This window comes from Coregonus lavaretus, assembly GCF_964263955.1.
Source record: "Coregonus lavaretus genome assembly, chromosome: 1".
NCBI classification, from domain to species: Eukaryota; Metazoa; Chordata; class Actinopteri; order Salmoniformes; family Salmonidae; genus Coregonus; species Coregonus lavaretus.
The window spans coordinates 90,822,564-90,843,143 of NC_139988.1; the positions used below are offsets into that span (position 1 = coordinate 90,822,564).

A 20,580-nucleotide genomic window follows, 5' to 3' on the forward strand; every position below is an offset into this window, starting at 1 on the left:
TGATGAGACAAAAATAGAGCTTTTTGGTCTAAACTCCACTCGCCGTGTTTGGAGGAAGAAGAAGGATGAGTACAACCCCAAGAACACCATCCCAACCATGAAGCATGGAGGTGGAAACATCATTCTTTGGGGATGCTTTTCTGCAAAGGGGACAGGACGACTGCACCGTATTGAGGGGAGGATGGATGGGGCCATGTATCGCGAGATCTTGGCCAACAACCTCCTTCCCTCAGTAAGAGCATTGAAGATGGGTCGTGGCTGGGTCTTCCAGCATGACAACGACCCGAAACACACAGCCAGGGCAACTAAGGAGTGGCTCCGTAAGAAGCATCTCAAGGTCCTGGAGTGGCCTAGCCAGTCTCCAGACCTGAACCCAATAGAAAATCTTTGGAGGGAGCTGAAAGTCCATATTGCCCAGCGACAGCCCCGAAACCTGTAGGATCTGGAGAAGGTCTGTATGGAGGAGTGGGCCAAAATCCCTGCTGCAGTGTGTGCAAACCTGGTCAAGACCTACAGGAAACGTATGATCTCTGTAATTGCAAACAAAGGTTTCTGTACCAAATATAAAGTTCTGCTTTTCTGATGTATCACATACTTATGTCATGCAATAAAATGCAGATTAATTACTTTAAAATCATACAATGTGATTTTCTGGATGTTTGTTTTAGATTCCGCCTCTCACAGTTGAAGTGTACCTATGATAAAAATGACAGACCTCTACATGCTTTGTAAGTAGGAAAACCTTCAAAATCGGCAGTGTATCAAATACTTGTTCTCCCCACTGTATGTGCCATGTAGCAATCAAGCTGTACTGTGATAATAAACCTGTTTCAATATTATCCTCAGGATTTCGTCCCGCTGTATCAAGACTTTGAGAACTTCTACACCCGTAACCTGTACATGAGAGTGAGAGACAGCTGGAACAGACCTATCTGCAGTCTGCCCGGCCCTTTGTTTGACGTGATGGAGAGGGTGTCCCCAGACTACAACTGGACATTCAGGTACTGACACTTACTGTTTACACTAGCCAAATGGGTCATCTGTATCAGAACCCCAGATTTTTACAGAGGAGTGCTGATCTAGAGTCAGTTTTTCCTTGTAGATAACGATGGGTCAGACTATTATAATAATAATAATAATAATAATAATAATAATAATATAATAATAATAATAATAATAATTAGTCATTTAGCAGACGCTCTTATCCAGAGCGACTTACAGGAGCAATTAGGGTTAAGTGCCTTGCTCAAGGGCACATCGACAGATTTTTCACCTAGTCGTCTCGGGGATTAGAACCAGAGACCTTTCGGTTACTGGCACTACGCTCTTACCCACTAAGCTACCTGCCGCCACAGACTACATGGACAGGGAGGACCTGATCCTCGATCAGAACTCCTACTCTGAGACACTTTGTGAATATGGGGCCGAGGTGCTAAGGCTAAGAACAAATGTAATTTAATAAAATATTGATTGATATGTTTACTGTATTGTGTACTGGTAGACTCTGGTGAATAATAACTTATTGTATTATGTTGTAGGTTGGTTCCCACTAATCAGTGGTGAATAATAACTTATTACATTTACATTTTAGTCATTTAGCAGACGCTCTTATCCAGAGCGACTTACAGTTAGTGAATACATATATATATTTTTTTTTTATACTGGCCCCCCGTGGGAATCAAACCCACAACCCTGGCGTTGCAAACGCCATGCTCTATCAACTGAGCTACATCCCTGCCGGCCATTCCCTCCCCTACCCTGGACGACGCTGGGCCAATTGTGCGCCGCCCATGAGTCTCCCGGTCGCGGCCGGCTGCGACAGAGCCTGGATTCGAACCAGGATCTCTAGTGGCACAGTTAGCACTGCGATGCAGTGCCTTAGACCACTGCGCCACTCAGGAGTTATTATATTATGTTGTAGGTTGGTTCCCACTAATCAGTGGTGAATAATAACTTATTGTATTATGTTGTAGGTTGGTTCCCACTAATCAGTGGTGAATAATAGCTTATTGTATTATGTTGTAGGTTGGTTCCCACTAATCAGTGGTGAATAATAACTTATTGTATTATGTTGTAGGTTGGTTCCCACTAATCAGTGGTGAATAATAACGTATTGTATTATGTTGTAGGTTGGTTCCCACTAATCAGTGGTGAATAATAACGTATTGTATTATGTTGGAGGTTGGTTTCCACTAATCAGTGGTGAATAATAACTTATTGTATTATGTTGTAGGTTGGTTTCCACTATTACTGTCATTCAATAATGTTGTGTGTGTGCATTTGTCTGTTTGTGCCTCCCAGACATACATGTGCAACGAAATCAGTTGTTCACATGTCTGTAACATAAACATCGATACAAACAGGTTAGAAAATGATTAGTACATGTTCACATTAACAGAGAAGACCATTGACAACGTCCTCAACATGGATCTAACGTCTGTCCGTCCGTCTGTTTTCAGTTTAACAGGGAAGACTATAGACAACGTCATCAACATGGGTTCCTATAACTACCTGGGTTTCGCTGAGAACAACGCTGATTTCCTGAAGACTGTGGAAGACATTACCCAGCAGTATGGCCTCGGGGTCTGCAGCACACGACAGGAAATGGGTGAGCAGTGTGGGTGTGGAGGGTTGGACTGGGAAGGAGGGGGTCTGTGTGTGTGTGTGTGTGTGTGGGGGGGGGGGGGGGGGGGGGTTGGACTGGGAAGGTGGGGGTCTGTGTGTGTGTGTGTGTGTGGGGGGGGGGGGTTGGAGCTGGGAAGGTGGGGGTCTGTGTGTGGGGGGTTGGACTGGGAAGGTGGGGGTCTGTGTGTGAGGGGGGGGGGGGGTTGGAGCTGGGAAGGTGGGGGTCTGTGTGTGTAGGGGGGGGGAGGGTTGGAGCTGGGAAGGTGGGGGTCTGTGTGGGGGGAGGGAGGTTGGAGGGTTGGACTGGGAAGGTGGGGGTCTGTGTGTGGGGGGGGTGGAGGTTGGAGGGTTGAACTGGGAAGGAGGGGAGGGTGTGTCTGGTTGTGTGTGTGTGTGTGTGTGGGGGGGGGTGGAGGTTGGAGGGTTGAACTGGGAAGGAGGGGAGGGTGTGTCTGGTTGTGTGTGTGTGTGTGTGTGGGGGGGGGTGGAGGTTGGAGGGTTGAACTGGGAAGGAGGGGAGGGTGTGTCTGGTTGTGTGTGTGTGTGTGTGTGTGTGTGGGGGGGGGTGGAGGTTGGAGGGTTGAACTGGGAAGGAGGGGAGGGTGTGTCTGGTTGTGTGTGTGTGTGTGTGTGTGTGGGGGGGGGTGGAGGTTGGAGGGTTGAACTGGGAAGGAGGGGAGGGTGTGTCTGGTTGTGTGTGTGTGTGTGTGTGGGGGGGGGTGGAGGTTGGAGGGTTGAACTGGGAAGGAGGGGAGGGTGTGTCTGGTTGTGTGTGTGTGTGTGTGTAGGGGGGGGGGGGGGGTATAGGGGTGTGTGTGTGTGTGGTAAACGTGTGTGTTTATGGTTTAAACCATCCAACTCTGAAGCCAGCCACTCTTTATCCACTCGGTTTGTAATAGGTCAGAACTGAACTGCTCACATCTTGGCTGTTTCCCAAATGGCTCTCTATTACGTAAATAGGGCACTACTTTATTGCTCTGGTCTAAAGTAGTGTACTATATAGGGAATAGGGTGCCATTCTCTGGTCTAAAGTAGTGCACTATATAGGGAATAGGGTGCCATTCTCTGGTCTAAAGTAGTGCACTATATAGGGAATAGGGTGCCATTCTCTGGTCTAAAGTAGTGCACTATATAGGGAATAGGGTGCCATTCTCTGGTCTAAAGTAGTGCACTATATAGGGAATAGGGTGCCATTCTCTGGTCTAAAGTAGTGCACTATATAGGGAATAGGGTGCCATTCTCTGGTCTAAAGTAGTGCACTATATAGGGAATAGGGTGCCATTCTCTGGTCTAAAGTAGTGCACTATATAGGGAATAGGGTGCCATTCTCTGGTCTAAAGTAGTGCACTATATAGGGAATAGGGTGCCATTCTCTGGTCTAAAGTAGTGCACTATATAGGGAATAGGGTGCCATTCTCTGGTCTAAAGTAGTGCACTATATAGGGAATAGGGTGCCATTCTCTGGTCTAAAGTAGTGCACTATATAGGGAATAGGGTGCCATTCTCTGGTCTAAAGTAGTGCACTATATAGGGAATAGGGTGCCATTCTCTGGTCTAAAGTAGTGCACTATATAGGGAATAGGGTGCCATTCTCTGGTCTAAAGTAGTGCACTATATAGGGAATAGGGTGCCATTCTCTGGTCTAAAGTAGTGCACTATATAGGGAATAGGGTGCCATTCTCTGGTCTAAAGTAGTGCCCTATATAGGGAATAGGGTGCCATTCTCTGGTCTAAAGTAGTGCACTATATAGGGAATAGGGTGCCATTCTCTGGTCTAAAGTAGTGCCCTATATAGGGAATAGGGTGCCATTCTCTGGTCTAAAGTAGTGCACTATATAGGGAATAGGGTGCCATTCTCTGGTCTAAAGTAGTGCACTATATAGGGAATAGGGTGCCATTCTCTGGTCTAAAGTAGTGCCCTATATAGGGAATAGGGTGCCATTCTCTGGTCTAAAGTAGTGCACTATATAGGGAATAGGGTGCCATTTGGGACGCTGCCCCATTCTGTGTGTTTCTGGGGAGCACTAAAGCACTTGTAGTGTCCACCTGACGTGAGCCACTCCTTCAACCAGTATCAGTCTTTTATCTATGGAGTATCTAAATCAAATTTGATTGGTCACATACACGTGTTTAGCAGATGTTACTGCGGGTGTAGCGAAACGCTCGTCTTCTACTGTAGCCGTGTAAAAAGCCTTCACCATATCTTTTGAAGTCGATAGTATTGAACCACTCTCCCCTTAAGGAGTTGGACACGGCCAGTTCTTTGTTAATACCTATAGTTTTACGAGCTGTATAAATTCCTCTCTTCTATAACCTACCACTTACATAAGATTCTATAACCTACAGTTTGTTCGGAAAGTATTCAGACCCTTTGACTTTTTCCACATTTTGTTAAGTTACAGCCTTATTCTAAAATTGATTAAATTGTTTTTCCCCCCTCATCAATCTACACACAATACCCCATAATGACAAAGCAGAAACTGGTTTTTAATAGTTTTTGCAAATTTGTGACCGACCGCCTTGATTTGGTCTTATGTAGCAAAGAAATTGTATTTTTTACATTGGATAAAAGCAGAGACACAGAGCTACAAAATGGGATATCATACACTGCATTTAAGGAACAATGGAAAAGTAATTCTGCTTTGAAAGTTGATAAACTTGTAACCTCACTTTTGAGAAAATGGCCTTTGAATGTTTTGGTACCTAGTGAAGAGCTCTTCTTTGTCTAAACCCATTCAGCATCGTTCACACCCTCTTAAGCTTTAGCCCCACACATCTAATTTAGCTCTCGGAGCATTCAGAGCGCACACTTGACGCTCTGGCCGATGAGTAGGGTTGATCGGAACGTTCTGACCTCACAACGGCAGTCAAGCACCCAAGCTAACTGGCTAACGTTGGCTAGCTTGCTATTTACTTTCAGACACAAAATTGGGATTATGGTTAATTGTTTACCTCTGGATAACTTGAAAACAGCCTAACCAGCTCAACTGGCAACAATTTAATTACACTTTTTTGCCGACGTTTACTGACACCGGCCATATTCAACGGGTGTTGTGTGTTCGTAAATTCATCAGTTATTCTGTGCTCTGGCATACTCAGACTTAATTTACGAATGCACCCGAAATGGTTATTTGCATAGCGGAGTCTTTTGTTAAGACATGTAGCTAGCTAGCTAGCTAGCTAAACAATTAACCTAGCTAGGTAAACAACGTGTAAGTTCATATACGTCACGTAACGTTAGCTAGCGAGCCAGTCATGTCGTTTCTACCCTGCATGAATCTGCTGGTAGCTAACCAACCATGTTCAATGTTAGCTAGCTAACATTAGGCTCTAACTAGCAAAGCAAGTGGCTCTGAGATCCGAATAATAACATCATACACATAACGTTAGCTAGCGAGCCAGCCAGCTAACGTTAGCTAGCTAGCAAACAGTACACTTGAAATTAAACCACTTTCTGTAAAAATTAGAAACGTGTAATATGTGAAAATTTAGCTAGCTAGTCTATGCATGATGGACGCGTCTCTCTGTCACAGATGCCATGGTTGCCCTTCGTTTGAAGATGTAATCCGGAGACAGGTTTTTTCTCCATCTCTTTAGCTATCATACTCTCTAATTCCACTGATTTAAAAACTCGATCCTCCAGAAAGTGGAGAGCAACACTTATGCAGCTCCACTACACAATGCATTAAAAAAAGCAGCGTTAGACAGGATTACCTACACATACTGACCAGCTCAAATAGACAGAAGCCTTCTATATGGCAGACCAATCCGGACTCCTCTCTCTGCATGTCCAGCCCACTCATTATCTCAGCCAATCATGGCTAGGGAGAAGGTTGCTGTCTTTTTCTGTGGCTTAACCAACTAGGTTTGTAATTTAACCATTTTATTCGTATTTACTGATGGCATACAAGTTTGTTATTAAGGCACATGAAAGTTCACATGTTCCAGAATGCATTTCTGCCCCCAAAAGTTATTTTGATAAAAAAAAAAAAAAAAGTTTACGTTCAAATGGTTCTCCTGTGAAGTAGTAAACCGCAACATACGCCTAGTTTCCTGAAACGAGTCACATTTCTTAAAATACTATTTACATAAGTATTCAGACACTTTACTTTGTTGAAGCACCTTTGGCAGCGATTACAGCCAAAGGTGTTTCTCCTATTCTTCTCTGCAGATCCTCTCAAGCTCTGTCAGGTTGGATGGGGAGCGTCGCTGCACAGCTATTTTCAGGTCTCTCCAGAGATGTTCGATCGGGTTCAAGTCCAGGCTCTGGCTGGGCCACTCAAGGACATTGAGACTTGTCCCGAAGCCACTCCTGCGTTGTCCTGTTGGAAGTTGAACCTTCCCCAGCTCTGTGCCTCGACACAATCCTGTCTCTGAGCTCTACGGACAATACCTTCGACCTCATGTCTTGGTTTTTGCTCTGACATGCACTATCAACTCTGGGACCTTATATAGACAGGCGTGGGCCTTTCCATATCATGTCCAATCAGTTGAATTTACCACAGGTGGACTCCAATCAAGTTGTAGAAACATCTCAAGGATGATCAACTTAAACAGGATGCACTAGAGCTCAATTTCGAGTCTCATAGCAAAAGGTCTGAATACTTGTATAAATAAGGTATTTCTTTTTTTTATTTGTAATACATTTGTAAAAAAAAATCTAAAAACCTGTTTTCGCTTTGTCATTATGGGGTATTGTGTGTAGATTGGGAAAAATAATAATTTACCACTTACATAAGAGTCTATAACCATTTTAGGATAAGGCTGTAACGTAACAAAATGTGGAAAAAGTGAAGGGGGCTGAATAATTTCCGAATACACTGTATGTCAAGATGGGTGAGAAAAATTGACATCACATCGCGCTTCCTGTTGAACGTGGAACGATGTTGTTTTGGAAAGTCTTACTAGCTAGCTACCGCTAGCTACCTTTTGAGATTGGATCCCAGTTGCACCGCTACTATCTGTCCAGTGATTCAATGCCAGGTCTGAGGAGCTGTTTGGCTCTGTTTAATACTAATAAAAGAAAGGACCTGAAGAACAGTTTGCAGTTTCTCCCAGGGTCAGCTCGACGAGTTTAAACAGCATAACGGCAAGATGACAGCAATCTGTAAGTCGTTGAGAGAGGACATCAGTTCTGTATGTGATAACAATCACGAGGAACAATCAAGGCGGAACAACATGGTTGTGGACGTAATTGCACAATCTCCACATGAGACCTGGGCGGAGTCTGAGGACAAAGTGAGGGAAATGTTGAGGAAGATTGAGGTGGAGCGCGCCCACAGGACTGGAAAACCCACCACCGGCCCAGGTGACAGGCCCAGGCCGATACTGGTCAAGTTCTTGAGGTTCAAGGACAAGGTTGCTGTTCTGGAAAGAGCCAAGAACTTGAGAGGAACGTATATCTTCCTCAACGAGGACAATCCTGAAGCTGTGCGCCAGAAGAGGAAAGAACTTATCCCAGCCATGAAAGCTGCCAGAGCGCGTGGGGACATTGCTTACATCCGCTATGACAGGCTCATTGTCCACCCTCCCTCCCAAAAGCCTGGAAGGGATGAGAGAGCCAAGCCTATGTGTTTGTAGCTTCAACCCCGCAGCACACACACACACCAACTGATTAATGGACTGCTGAATGTATATATTCTCTTGCTTTGTTTGCTCTTTTCCATATTATGTTGATCTCTGATAAGCTACACAGGAAAGGGCTGTAAATAGCCCATATTAATATATGTAGCCTTAGAGATAAGGTTCATGAAATCAATAACTTGCTAACATCAGATAACGTTCATATATTAGCCATTTCTGAGACTGACTTAGATAATTAATTTGATGATATAGCAGTAGCAATACAAGGATATAACATCTATAGAAGAGACAGAAATGCTTATGGGGGAGGTGTTGCTGTATATATTCAGAGCCATTTTTCTTTGGCAAGATTAGCAAAATTAGGCATGACAGCAACAAATGCTGACACTACACATCCAAGTATATCTGACCAAATTATGAAAGACAAGCATTGTACTTTTGAATTCCGTAGAGTGAGTGTGGAAGAGGTGAAAAAAGTATTGTTGTCTATCAACAATGACAAGCCACCGGTGTCTGACAACTTGGATGGAAAATTTACTGAGGATAATAGCAGACGATATTGCCACTCCTATTTGCCATATCTTCAATCTAAGCCTACTAGAAAGTGTGTGCCCTCAGGCCTTTAGGGAAGCAAAAGTAAATCCGCTACCCAAGAATAGTAAAGCCCCCTTTACTGGCTCAAATAGCCGACCTAATTGACAGCAGACTTTCAGCACGCTTATAGGAAAGGACATTCAACAAGCACGGCACTTAGACAAATGACTGATGATTGGCTGAGAGAAATTGATAATAAAAACGATTGTGGGAACTGTTTTGTTAGACTTTTGACATTATCGATCATAGTCTGCTTCTGGAAAAACTTATGTGTTATGGAACACACTTAATGTGTTGTGAAAAGTGTTATGAAATGTAATGTCGTACATTTTAAATTGTATATAACTGCCTTAATGTTGCCGGACCCCAGGAAGAGTAGCTGCTGCCTTGGCAGGAACTAATGGGGATCCATAATAAACCCCAGGAAGAGTAGCTGCTGCCTTGGCAGGAACTAATGGGGATCCATAATAAACCCCAGGAAGAGTAGCTGCTGCCTTGGCAGGAACTAATGGGGATCCATAATAAACCCCAGGAAGAGTAGCTGCTGCCTTGGCAGGAACTAATGGGGATCCATAATAAACCCCAGGAAGAGTAGCTGCTGCCTTGGCAGGAACTAATGGGGATCCATAATAAACCCCAGAAAGAGTAGCTGCTGCCTTGGCAGGAACTAATGGGGATCCATAATAAACCCCAGGAAGAGTAGCTGCTCTCTTGACAGGAACTAATGGGGATCCATAATAAACCCCAGGAAGAGTAGCTGCTGCCTTGACAGGAACTAATGGGGATCCATAATAAACCCCAGGAAGAGTAGCTGCTGCCTTGACAGGAACTAATGGGGATCCATAATAAATACAAATACAAATAACCTACCACTTACGTAAGATTCTATATCTACCACTTACATAAGATTCTATATCTACCACTTACATAAGATTCTATATCTACCACTTACATAAGATTCTATATCTACCACTTACATAATATTCGATAACCTACCACTTACGTAAGATTCGATAACCTACCACTTACATAAGATTCTATATCTACCACTTATATAAGATTCTATATCTACCACTTACATAAGATTCTATATCTACCACTTACGTAAGATTCTATATCTACCACTTACATAAGATTCTATAACCTACCACTTACATAAGATTCTATAACCTACCACTTACATAAGATTCGATAACCTACCACTTACATAAGATTCTATAACCTACCACTTACATAAGATTCGATAACCTACCACTTACATAAGATTCTATATCTACCACTTACATAAGATTCTATATCTACCACTTACGTAAGATTCTATATCTACCACTTACATAAGATTCTATATCTACCACTTACATAAGATTCTATATCTACCACTTACATAAGATTCTATATCTACCACTTACATAAGATTCGATAACCTACCACTTACGTAAGATTCGATAACCTACCACTTACATAAGATTCTATATCTACCACTTATATAAGATTCTATATCTACCACTTACATAAGATTCTATATCTACCACTTACGTAAGATTCTATATCTACCACTTACATAATATTCTATAACCTACCACTTACATAAGATTCTATAACCTACCACTTACATAAGATTCTATAACCTACCACTTACATAAGATTCTATAACCTACCACTTACATAAGATTCGATAACCTACCACTTACATAAGATTCTATAACCTACCACTTACATAAGATTCTATAACCTACCACTTACATAAGATTCTATAACCTACCACTTACATAAGATTCTATAACCTACCACTTACATAAGATTCTATAACCTACCACTTACATAAGATTCGATAACCTACCACTTACATAAGATTCTATAACCTACCACTTACATAAGATTCTATAACCTACCACTTACATAAGATTCTATAACCTACCACTTACATAAGATTCGATAACCTACCACTTACATAAGATTCTATAACCTACCACTTACATAAGATTCTATAACCTACCACTTACATAAGATTCTATAACCTACCACTTACATAAGATTCGATAACCTACCACTTACATAAGAGAGACTATATACTCTCTAGGTGCATTGTTCTGTGATGACAGCCAAAAGATTGACCATCAAACTGACTGTGTAGTGTCCCAAATATTCTATATACCCTACACCCTATTCCCTATATAGTGCACTACTTTTGACCAGAGAATGACACCCTATTCCCTATATAGTGCACTACTTTTGACCAGAGAATGGCACCCTATTCCCTATATAGTGCACTACTTTTGACCAGAGAATGGCACCCTATTCCCTATATAGTGCACTACTTTTGACCAGAGAATGACACCCTATTCCCTATATAGTGCACTACTTTTGACCAGAGAATGGCACCCTATTCCCTATATAGTGCACTACTTTAGACCAGAGAATGGCACCCTATTCCCTATATAGTGCACTACTTTTGACCAGAGAATGGCACCCTATTCCCTATATAGTGCACTACTTTAGACCAGAGAATGGCACCCTATTCCCTATATAGTGCACTACTTTAGACCAGAGAATGGCACCCTATTCCCTATATAGTGCACTACTTTTGACCAGAGAATAGCACCCTATTCCCTATATAGTGCACTACTTTAGACCAGAGAATGGCACCCTATTCCCTATATAGTGCACTACTTTTGACCAATGCCCATTGGGAATAAAGTGCCATGTGGGATACAGCCAAGATGGGTGAGCCCTTCCAAGTCTGGCCTATTTGAAATGGGAGAGTAAGTACTACAATGGGTTCTGGTCAAAAGGTAGTGATCCATATAGGGAATAGGGTGCATGGGCTCTGGTCCAAAAGGTAGTGATCCATATAGGGTGCATGGGCTCTGGTCCAAAAGGTAGTGATCCATATAGGGAATAGGGTGCATGGGCTCTGGTCCAAAAGGTAGTGATCCATATAGGGAATAGGGTGCATGGGCTCTGGTCAAAAGGTAGTGATCCATATAGGGAATAGGGTGCATGGGCTCTGGTCAAAAGGTAGTGATCCATATAGGGAATAGGGTGCATGGGCTCTGGTCAAAAGGTAGTGATCCATATAGGGAATAGGGTGCAAGGGCTCTGGTCAAAAGGTAGTGATCCATATAGGGAATAGGGTGCAAGGGCTCTGGTCAAAAGGTAGTGATCCATATAGGGAATAGGGTGCAAGGGCTCTGGTCAAAAGGTAGTGATCCATATAGGGAATAGGGTGCATGGGCTCTGGTCAAAAGGTAGTGATCCATATAGGGAATAGGGTGCAAGGGCTCTGGTCAAAAGGTAGTGATCCATATAGGGAATAGGGTGCATGGGCTCTGGTCAAAAGGTAGTGATCCATATAGGGAATAGGGTGCATGGGCTCTGGTCAAAAGGTAGTGATCCATATAGGGAATAGGGTGTCATTTGGGACTTACACTATTTTATCTCATTTATTATCTTTCTCCTCAATTAAAACAGAATCTTTAATTAACTTGGTAGCGGCTGCAACGTTGAATGAATTATTTAATCTGTGTTAAATGATGTACAGTGTGAAGCACAAGCCTGGATCATTACCCCGGGGCCCATCCACTGAGTGTGTGTGTAGAGAGGAAATGCTATCATGGTTGTACTGTAACATCATGAAACGGACTTAAAACAGGCCACATGAACATACAGTGAGGGGAAACAAGTATTTGATCCCCTGCTGATTTTGTACGTTTGCCCACTGACAAAGACATGATCAGTCTATCATTTTAATGGTAGGTTTATTTGAACAGTGAAAGACAGAATAACAACAAAGAAATCCAAAAAAACGCATGTCAAAAATGTTATGAATAGATTTGCATTTTAATGAGGGAAATAAGTATTTGACCCCTCTGCAAAACATGACTTAGTACTTGGTGGCAAAACCCTTGTTGGCAATCACAGAGGTCAGACGTTTCTTGTAGTTGGCCACCAGGTTTGCACACATCTCAGGAGGGATTTTGTTCCACTCCTCTTTGCAGATCTTCTCCAAGTAATTAAGGTTTCGAGGCTGTCGTTTGGCAACTCGAACCTTCAGCTCCCTCCACAGATTTTCTATGGGATTAAGGTCTGGAGACTGGCTAGGCCACTCCAGGACCTTAATGTGCTTCTTCTTGAGCCACTCCTTTGTTTCCTTGGCCGTGTGTTTTGGGTCATTGTCATGCTGGAATACCCATCCACGACCCATTTTCAATGCCCTGGCTGAGGGAAGGAGGTTCTCACCCAAGATTTGATGGTACATGGCCCCGTCCATCGTCCCTTTGATGCAGTGAAGTTGTCCTGTCCCCTTAGCAGAAAAACACCCCCAAAGCATAATGTTTCCACCTCCATGTTTGACGGTAGGGATGGTGTTCTTGGGGTCATAGGCAGCATTCCTCCTCCTCCAAACACGGTGAGTTGAGTTGATGCCAAAGAGCACGATTTTGGTCTCATCTGACCACAACACTTTCACCCAGTTCTCCTCTGAATCATTCAGATGTTCATTGGCAAACTTCAGACGGGCCTGTATATGTGCTTTCTTGAGCAGGGGGACTTTGCGTGCGCTGCAGGATTTCAGTCCTTCATAGCGTAGTGTGTTACCAATGGTTTTCTTGGTGACTATGGTCCCAGCTGCCTTGAGATCATTGACAAGATCCTCCCGTGTAGTTCTGGGATGATTCCTCACCGTTTTCATGATCATTGCAACTCCACCAGGTGAGATCTTGCATGGAGCCCCAGGCTGAGGGAGATTGACAGTTATTTTGTGTTTCTTCCATTTGCAAATAATCGCACCAACTGTTGTCACCTTCTCACCAAGCTGCTTGGCGATGGTCTTGTAGCCCATTCCAGCCTTGTGTAGGTCTACAATCTTGTCCCTGACATCCTTGGAGAGCTCTTTGGTCTTGGCCATGGTGGATAGTTTGGAATCTGATTGATTGATTGCATCTGTGGACAGGTGTCTTTTATACAGGTAACAAGCTGATATTAGGAGCACTCCCTTTAAGAGTGTGCTCCTAATCTCAGCTCGTTACCTGTTTAAAAGACACCTGGGAGCCAGAAATCTGTCTGATTGAGAGGGGGTCAAATACTTATTTCCCTCATTAAAATGCAAATCAATTTATAACATTTTTGACATGCGTTTTTCTGGATTTCTGTTGTTGTTATTCTGTCTCTCACTGTTCAAATAAACCTACCATTAAAATTATAGACTGATCATGTCTTTGTCAGTGGGCAAACGTACCAAAATCAGCAGGAGATCAAATACTTTTTTCCCCTCACTGTAGCATAGTGTTAGAGACTAGACAGGGGAAGGAAGAGTTGTGTCTCAGTTGGTGAAAGCGTTGGCGCTAGCAACACTAGGGTCATGGGTTCAATTCCCACTGGGGTCACATATATATAAAAAATATATATACTCACTGGAAGACATTCTGGATAAAAGCATCTTCTAAATGGCATCTATAAGAAGAGTTGATTGTCTCAGAGTTGTTTTGGCGCTCGTTTCTCACAGCTCTTAAATTTTAATTTTAGTCATTTAGCAGACGCTCTTATCCAGAGCGACTTACAGGAGCAATTAGGGTTAAGTGCCTTGCTCAAGGGCAGATCGACAGATTTGTCATATAGTCGTCTCGGGGATTAGAACCAGCGACCGTTCGGTTACTGGCACAACGCTCTTAACCACTAAACTACCTGCCGCCTCTAAATCAGATGAGAAGAATGCTATCAGTCGAAATACCTTTCCTCAGGGCAGAAACCTGACGTAGCGTAAAATCGACGTCCATATTTGGTCGATTGTTTTTAATTGAGTTGTCAACAAATGTGAATTATACTCTAGGTAAACCCAGTTTCGTAGGCAGAGGGGCTGCGGAAGAAGAGCCGAGTTACCGTGAGTGTAATTTTTCTGCAGCTTTTAACCCAGTGCGTCGCTGAGATGAGAAGAGTGCTGTCTGTCTAAATATCTCTGTAGTGTTACAGGATTCCCAACCTGGTCCGATCAGGTTTCAGCTGCTTCCTAAACTCTCAGGTAGCGTCCCAAATAGGCACCCTATTCCCTATATAGTGCACCACCTTTCGGCGGAGGGGGTCTGCAGCCAGATCTACACATAAACAATAAAGAACAACAAAAAAAACGTATTTATTAATTAAATTAATTACAACAACAGATTAAACTGATTTTGGCCAAGGGATCCGTGGAATAAGTTTAGCGGGTGTAATACAATGCAATGTAATATTATTAATGTACAATTTTCTGTTCTTAACTCTGGGAAACATGGGCCTGGGAGGCTTACAGGGATATTGGTATCCACAGTAGTCCACCAATTATATTATATTATATTATATATATATATATATATATATATATATATATATATATATATATATATATATATATATATATATATAATAAATGTTTCAACTCAATACTTATTGTATCCCCCCCCCCCCCCCCCCCACCCCAATTCTTTTTTTAAACATAAATGCAATGTAATTTAAGCTTTAAAACTATCCTTAAAAACATGATCCAAAGTGATATTTAAGACCAACTAAAAGCTGGTTTTAGCGATAATTGCATTTACATTTACATAATTTAGCAGACGCTCTTATCCAGAGCGACTTACAAATTGGTGCATTCAACTTATGATAGCCAGTGGGGGGTGGGGGAAGAAGGATTACTTTTATACTATTCCAGGTATTCCTTAAAGAGGTAGGGTTTCAAGTGTCTCCGGAAGGTGGTCAGTGACTCCGCTGTCCTGGCGTCGTGAGGGAGCTTGTTCCACCATTGGGGTGCCAGAGCAGTGAACAGTTTTGACTGGGCTGAGCGGGAACTATGCTTCCGTAGAGGTAGGGGAGCTAGCAGGCCAGAGGTGGATGAACGTAGTGCCCTCGTTTGGGTGTAGGGACTGATCAGAGCCTGAAGGTAAGGAGGTGCCGTTCCCCTCACAGCTCCGTAGGCAAGCACCATGGTCTTGTAGCAGATGCGAGCTTCAACTGGAAGCCAGTGGAGTGTGCGGAGGAGCGGGGTGACGTGAGAGAACCTGGGAAGGTTGAACACCAGACGGGCTGCAGCGTTCTGGATAAGTTATCCAGCCGTGACGCACACTGCCCATATGCTCATGGAACAAGAGTTGCCTAATGTGCTTTTGGTGCCTGTATACTTCATATTTAGACATTTAAAAACTAACGTTTTTTTCAAATGCAGTCGCGAAGTAGTCAAGACAGTGGATAAAGGGTTTGGCTCCTGAGACCGCTTGGATATAAATCTTAATCACCAAAGCTTTATTACAATATCACGTTTTGAGAGGAGTAACACAGTGAGCCGCCGTTCCCTTTTTATCTATGTATTGTAGGCAGGGCCATATTATTTTAGCCGTGCAGGTCTCGTTTTGGACCTGCGTAAAACCGTCCATAGTCTGCGTTGTTTTAATATGATATGCCCACGGGGAGAAATCATGGGACCTGTAAGTGTGACATAGCCTATTGAAAACAAGATGTTGTTTTGTTTTGTTTAGAATTTGATTAGAGTTATTAGTTCTCTTTTTAGGCCTTATCAATAAGTAATTTAAACTTGTTTATTGACTATGTTTGGTATGTCCATGCTCAGCCAGAATGTAATTTACAGTAGGCCTATAGCCTCTATATCAGTGTGAATGCTATTGAAGCCGTGCAATTACTTAGAACAATGTGGACTGCAAATGGGTTCAAGTTAACACGTTCAGCAAAGATAGGTGTACAGTTTGTTCTTTAGTTTCTGTAAGCCATTTAACAACAGACCGTAAATACACAACCTGAAGTAACCCCATATTTCGCCATGGAGCACGTTCTGATTGGCCAGTGAGGGGCCAAGCCTCGACACACCCACAACTTGTTTATTCATCAAAACCCAGCCCTTTCACGCCAACAGCAGCAAGTGCGCTGATAATTGTAATAGTGAAAATAGCTAAAATATTTTATAGTTCTATCGCCTGTGCTTAGATTAACCATGGTGTAAAAACATATTGTTTAAATAGAGCCCCTTGCACACTGTTTTTATCTCACTCTAGTTGTGTTCTGATTATGAGGGGGTCCCTGATAAATTTGCTATCACAAAAAGGGGGTCCCCGGCCCTAAAAAAGTTTGAAAACCCCTATGGGATAAAGGTGTCATTCGGGACACAATTAGTATCTGTACTGAGGTGAAACCTGTTGAATGATTCACAGTGTTTTATACCAATCCAAGACACTTCAGATCCACCACTACACCATTTATACCTACCTAGGCCCAATCACACGTTAGGGTGGACTTGAAAAAATGTAAATGTAAACTTGAGTTAGTTTTGGAGATGAGTTGCAGAGTGTTTCACAGTGTTAACAGAGACGTCACCTTGGAGAAAAAGGCAGTAAAACAGGAAAGCGGATCAATAAAAATAAAAATAAAAAACCTTGTTGATCATTAATCAAAACTGTATATGCAGCGCCTTCACAAAGTATTCACACCCCTTTGACTGATTCCACGTTGTTGTTGTTGTTGTTGTTGTTGTTGTTGTTACAGCCTGAATTCAAAATGGATTAAATAGATATATTTTTCTCTCTCACCCTATAATGACAAAGTGAAAACATGTTATTATAAAGTTTTGCTAATTTGAAATGAAATTAAATACATTGCACTCTGTTCCCCTTACACAGTACACTACTTTTGACCATAGCCTTATGGGCAGAAGGGAGTGATTTGGGACGCTGCCATTCTCTCACGTCTTTACCACGTCTTCCATCTGAATCAGATTTTGTTTGTCTAGGGTTGGAAACTGAAGCCCTTGTGTCAATCATTCACGGGATGTTGTTTGCATCCAAAACGGCACCCTATTCCCTATGTAGTGCGCTGATTTTTAGGGCTCTGGTTAAAAGTTGTGCGCTATATAGGGAATAAGGGTGGCGTTTGGGACATTGACTGGCCGACCGCTTCTTAGTTCTCGCACGATCATTAACAAAAACTCAATAGGTAAACCAACTATAGGTGACATATATCTATAGCTGTAAACTGTGCTGACACATACAGTACCTGTAAAAAATATAGAATGTAGAACTTTAGCTACAGATATTACTTTCCAGTGGTTGTAGTAGTACGTGTATGTATGTATGTATTTTTTAAAAAGTGAGTACAGTACTATTGTGATGTTGTATTATATAGACTTTTATATATTTTGTTACGGCTCTTTTTAGAGTGTCTCACCTGCACACACGCAATGTTAGAGATCTATAAATGATTAACTTAACTCTGGTGAGATGTAGCTACCGCAGTGTCCAATAAAACCAACCCAGTATCACAGATTACTTTGAAAAATAGACACACATTGCTTATTGGAAATTCGTGCCAGGCACTCGAAAAAGTTACTTTTTTAGTGTGCAGTACACGATTTTTTTTTGTATACAGTGAATTTTAATCACAGATAAAGAAAGTAGATTACTTAAGACAGAAACGATAGGAGTGAGGTTGGTCAGGGGAGGGTGGGTGGGCGTATAACGCGGCCGTCTAGCATCCCAAAACGTTGCATGTTCGAAACATGTCATGGACAACTTTATCACTTTAGCTAATTAGCAAACTTTGCAACAACTTAATACTTAACTACTTAGCTAGCATGTTAGCTAACCATAACCTTAGTCCTTTAACTACTTAGCTAGCATGTTAGCTAACCATAACCTTAGTCCTTTAACTACTTAGCTAGCATGTTAGCTAACCATAACCTTAGCCCTTTAACTACTTAGCTAGCATGTTAGCTAACCCTAATGCGACCGTCTAGCAACTGTTACGTTCCCCGGCAAGAAAACCAAAAATGTCGCTCAAACAGAAGGGGGAACTAACAAAGAGTCACTGACCTACAACCAAAATGAAACAGGTGGTTTTAGGAGGGGTTCTGAAAGACGCTCATGGGGGGTGTCCACTGAAAGTTGACTAGCAACAACAACTGGGACCTAAAAGCCGACCACCATGAGCACCCACTAAATTTACCAAGAAGAGGCAAACAAAATAACAAACCTAAAGACAGGAAGTAAACCAGTGGAGCAAAATGAAAACAGGGGAAGATCAGACAAAGGAAGGTTTTTTCTAGAAATCAAATAGGGAGCGCCAACTAAAGGTGTTGACCCTCCACATCTCTCAAGACAACTGGAGCACTGGGCCAGCCAATCTTAAATATCACCTGGGCCAGCACAGGTGTAAAACATACTGACTAACGAGGTGACACCAACCGGTGTACCCTACATGCTAACGTGCTATACGTGCCAAAAGTCAAAACATACATGGAACATAAATGGAAAAACAAAAACTTTAACAACCCAAACGTTACGTGTTCCAATCATGTCATGGACCAACTTTAGCATTTTAGCTAATTAACAACTTTGCAACAACTTAGTACTTTTCAACTACTTAGCTAGTATGTTATCTAACCCTAACCCTAACCCCTAACCTTAACCCCTAACCCCTAACCTTAACCCCTAACCTTAACCCTTAACCTTAACCCCTAACCTTAACCCCTAACCCTTAACCTTAACCCCTAACCTTAACCCCTAACCTTAACCCCTAACCTTAACCCCTAGCCTAGCTAACGTTAGCCACAACAAATTAGAATTTGTGTAATGTACACGAAAATGCGTTATGAAGAAAGAAAATCGTGTAATGCACAGTAAATGCATTATGACGAAACGTGTGTGTAATACGCGCAATGAATTGTACTAAGTAATTAATGTCTATATCACAATAAGCTGTGATAGTGTGTTGAATTAAAACACAGCAGTCAGTTATCTATAAAGGGTTTGAAAATCCCCTTGGTACTGTTTCCCAGGAGTAGCCAGGTCCCAGATCTGTTTGTGCTGACCATAGGGGTTGGCAAGATCGTGCAAGCAGATCTAGGACCAGCCTATCCCAGGGGTGTTGGTGACTTTACACAACGCTGGTCGTCAAGCTTGGGACTGGGACGGAGTGGGTTATGTTGCTAAGGTGGAATAGTTACTCGGCGTTCTAGATCTAATGGATGAGGAATGATGACTTGGATTACTCGGCATTCTAGAATCTAGTGGACAAGTGGGCGGCGAGACAAGACTCATGGGCGGCGCACAATTGGCCCAGCGTCGTCCAGGGTAGGGGAGGGAATGGATGGCAGGGATGTAGCTCAGTTGATAGAGCATGGCGTTTGCAACGCCAGGGTTGTGGGTTCAATTCCCTCGGGGGGCCAGTATAAAAAAAATATGTATTCACTAACTGTAAGTCGCTCTGGATAAGAGCGTCTGCTAAATGACTAAAATGTAAAATGTAAAAATGTAGACTGTGTGTCATGACTGTAGGCTGTGTGTCATGACTGTAGGCTGTGTGTCATGACTGTAGACTGTGTGTCATGACTGTAGACTGTGTGTCATGACTGAAGACTGTGTGTCATGACTGTAGGCTGTGTGTCATGACTGTAGACTGTGTGTCATGACTGTAGACTGTGTGTCATGACTGAAGACTGTGTGTCATGACTGTAGGCTGTGTGTCATGACTGTAGACTGTGTGTCATGGCTGTAGACTGTGTGTCATGACTGTAGACTGTGTGTCATGACTGTAGACTGTGTGTCATGACTGTAGGCTGTGTGTCATGACTGTAGACTGTGTGTCATGACTGAAGACTGTGTGTCATGACTGTAGGCTGTGTGTCATGACTGTAGACTGTGTGTGATGACTGTAGACTGTGTGTCATGACTGTAGGCTGTGTGTCATGACTGTAGACTGTGTGTCATGACTGTAGACTGTGTGTCATGACTGAAGACTGTGTGTCAT

At 42.6% G+C, this 20,580-nt stretch overlaps 1 protein-coding gene across 1 annotated transcript in view; it reads left to right on the forward strand.

The window, feature by feature from the left end:
• Positions 1–963: 963 nt before the first annotated feature.
• The window catches only part of LOC311134391 (serine palmitoyltransferase 2-like), a gene marked incomplete at both ends in the record, with an annotated part of 47,598 nt that continues 27,981 nt past the window's right edge, over positions 964–20,580 (forward strand). Inside the window, 2 exons of the mRNA XM_084168070.1 lie at positions 964–1,001; positions 2,460–2,608. Of these exons, the coding sequence (XP_084024196.1) occupies positions 964–1,001; positions 2,460–2,608 (187 nt within the window). The remainder of the gene's footprint in view (positions 1,002–2,459; positions 2,609–20,580) is intronic.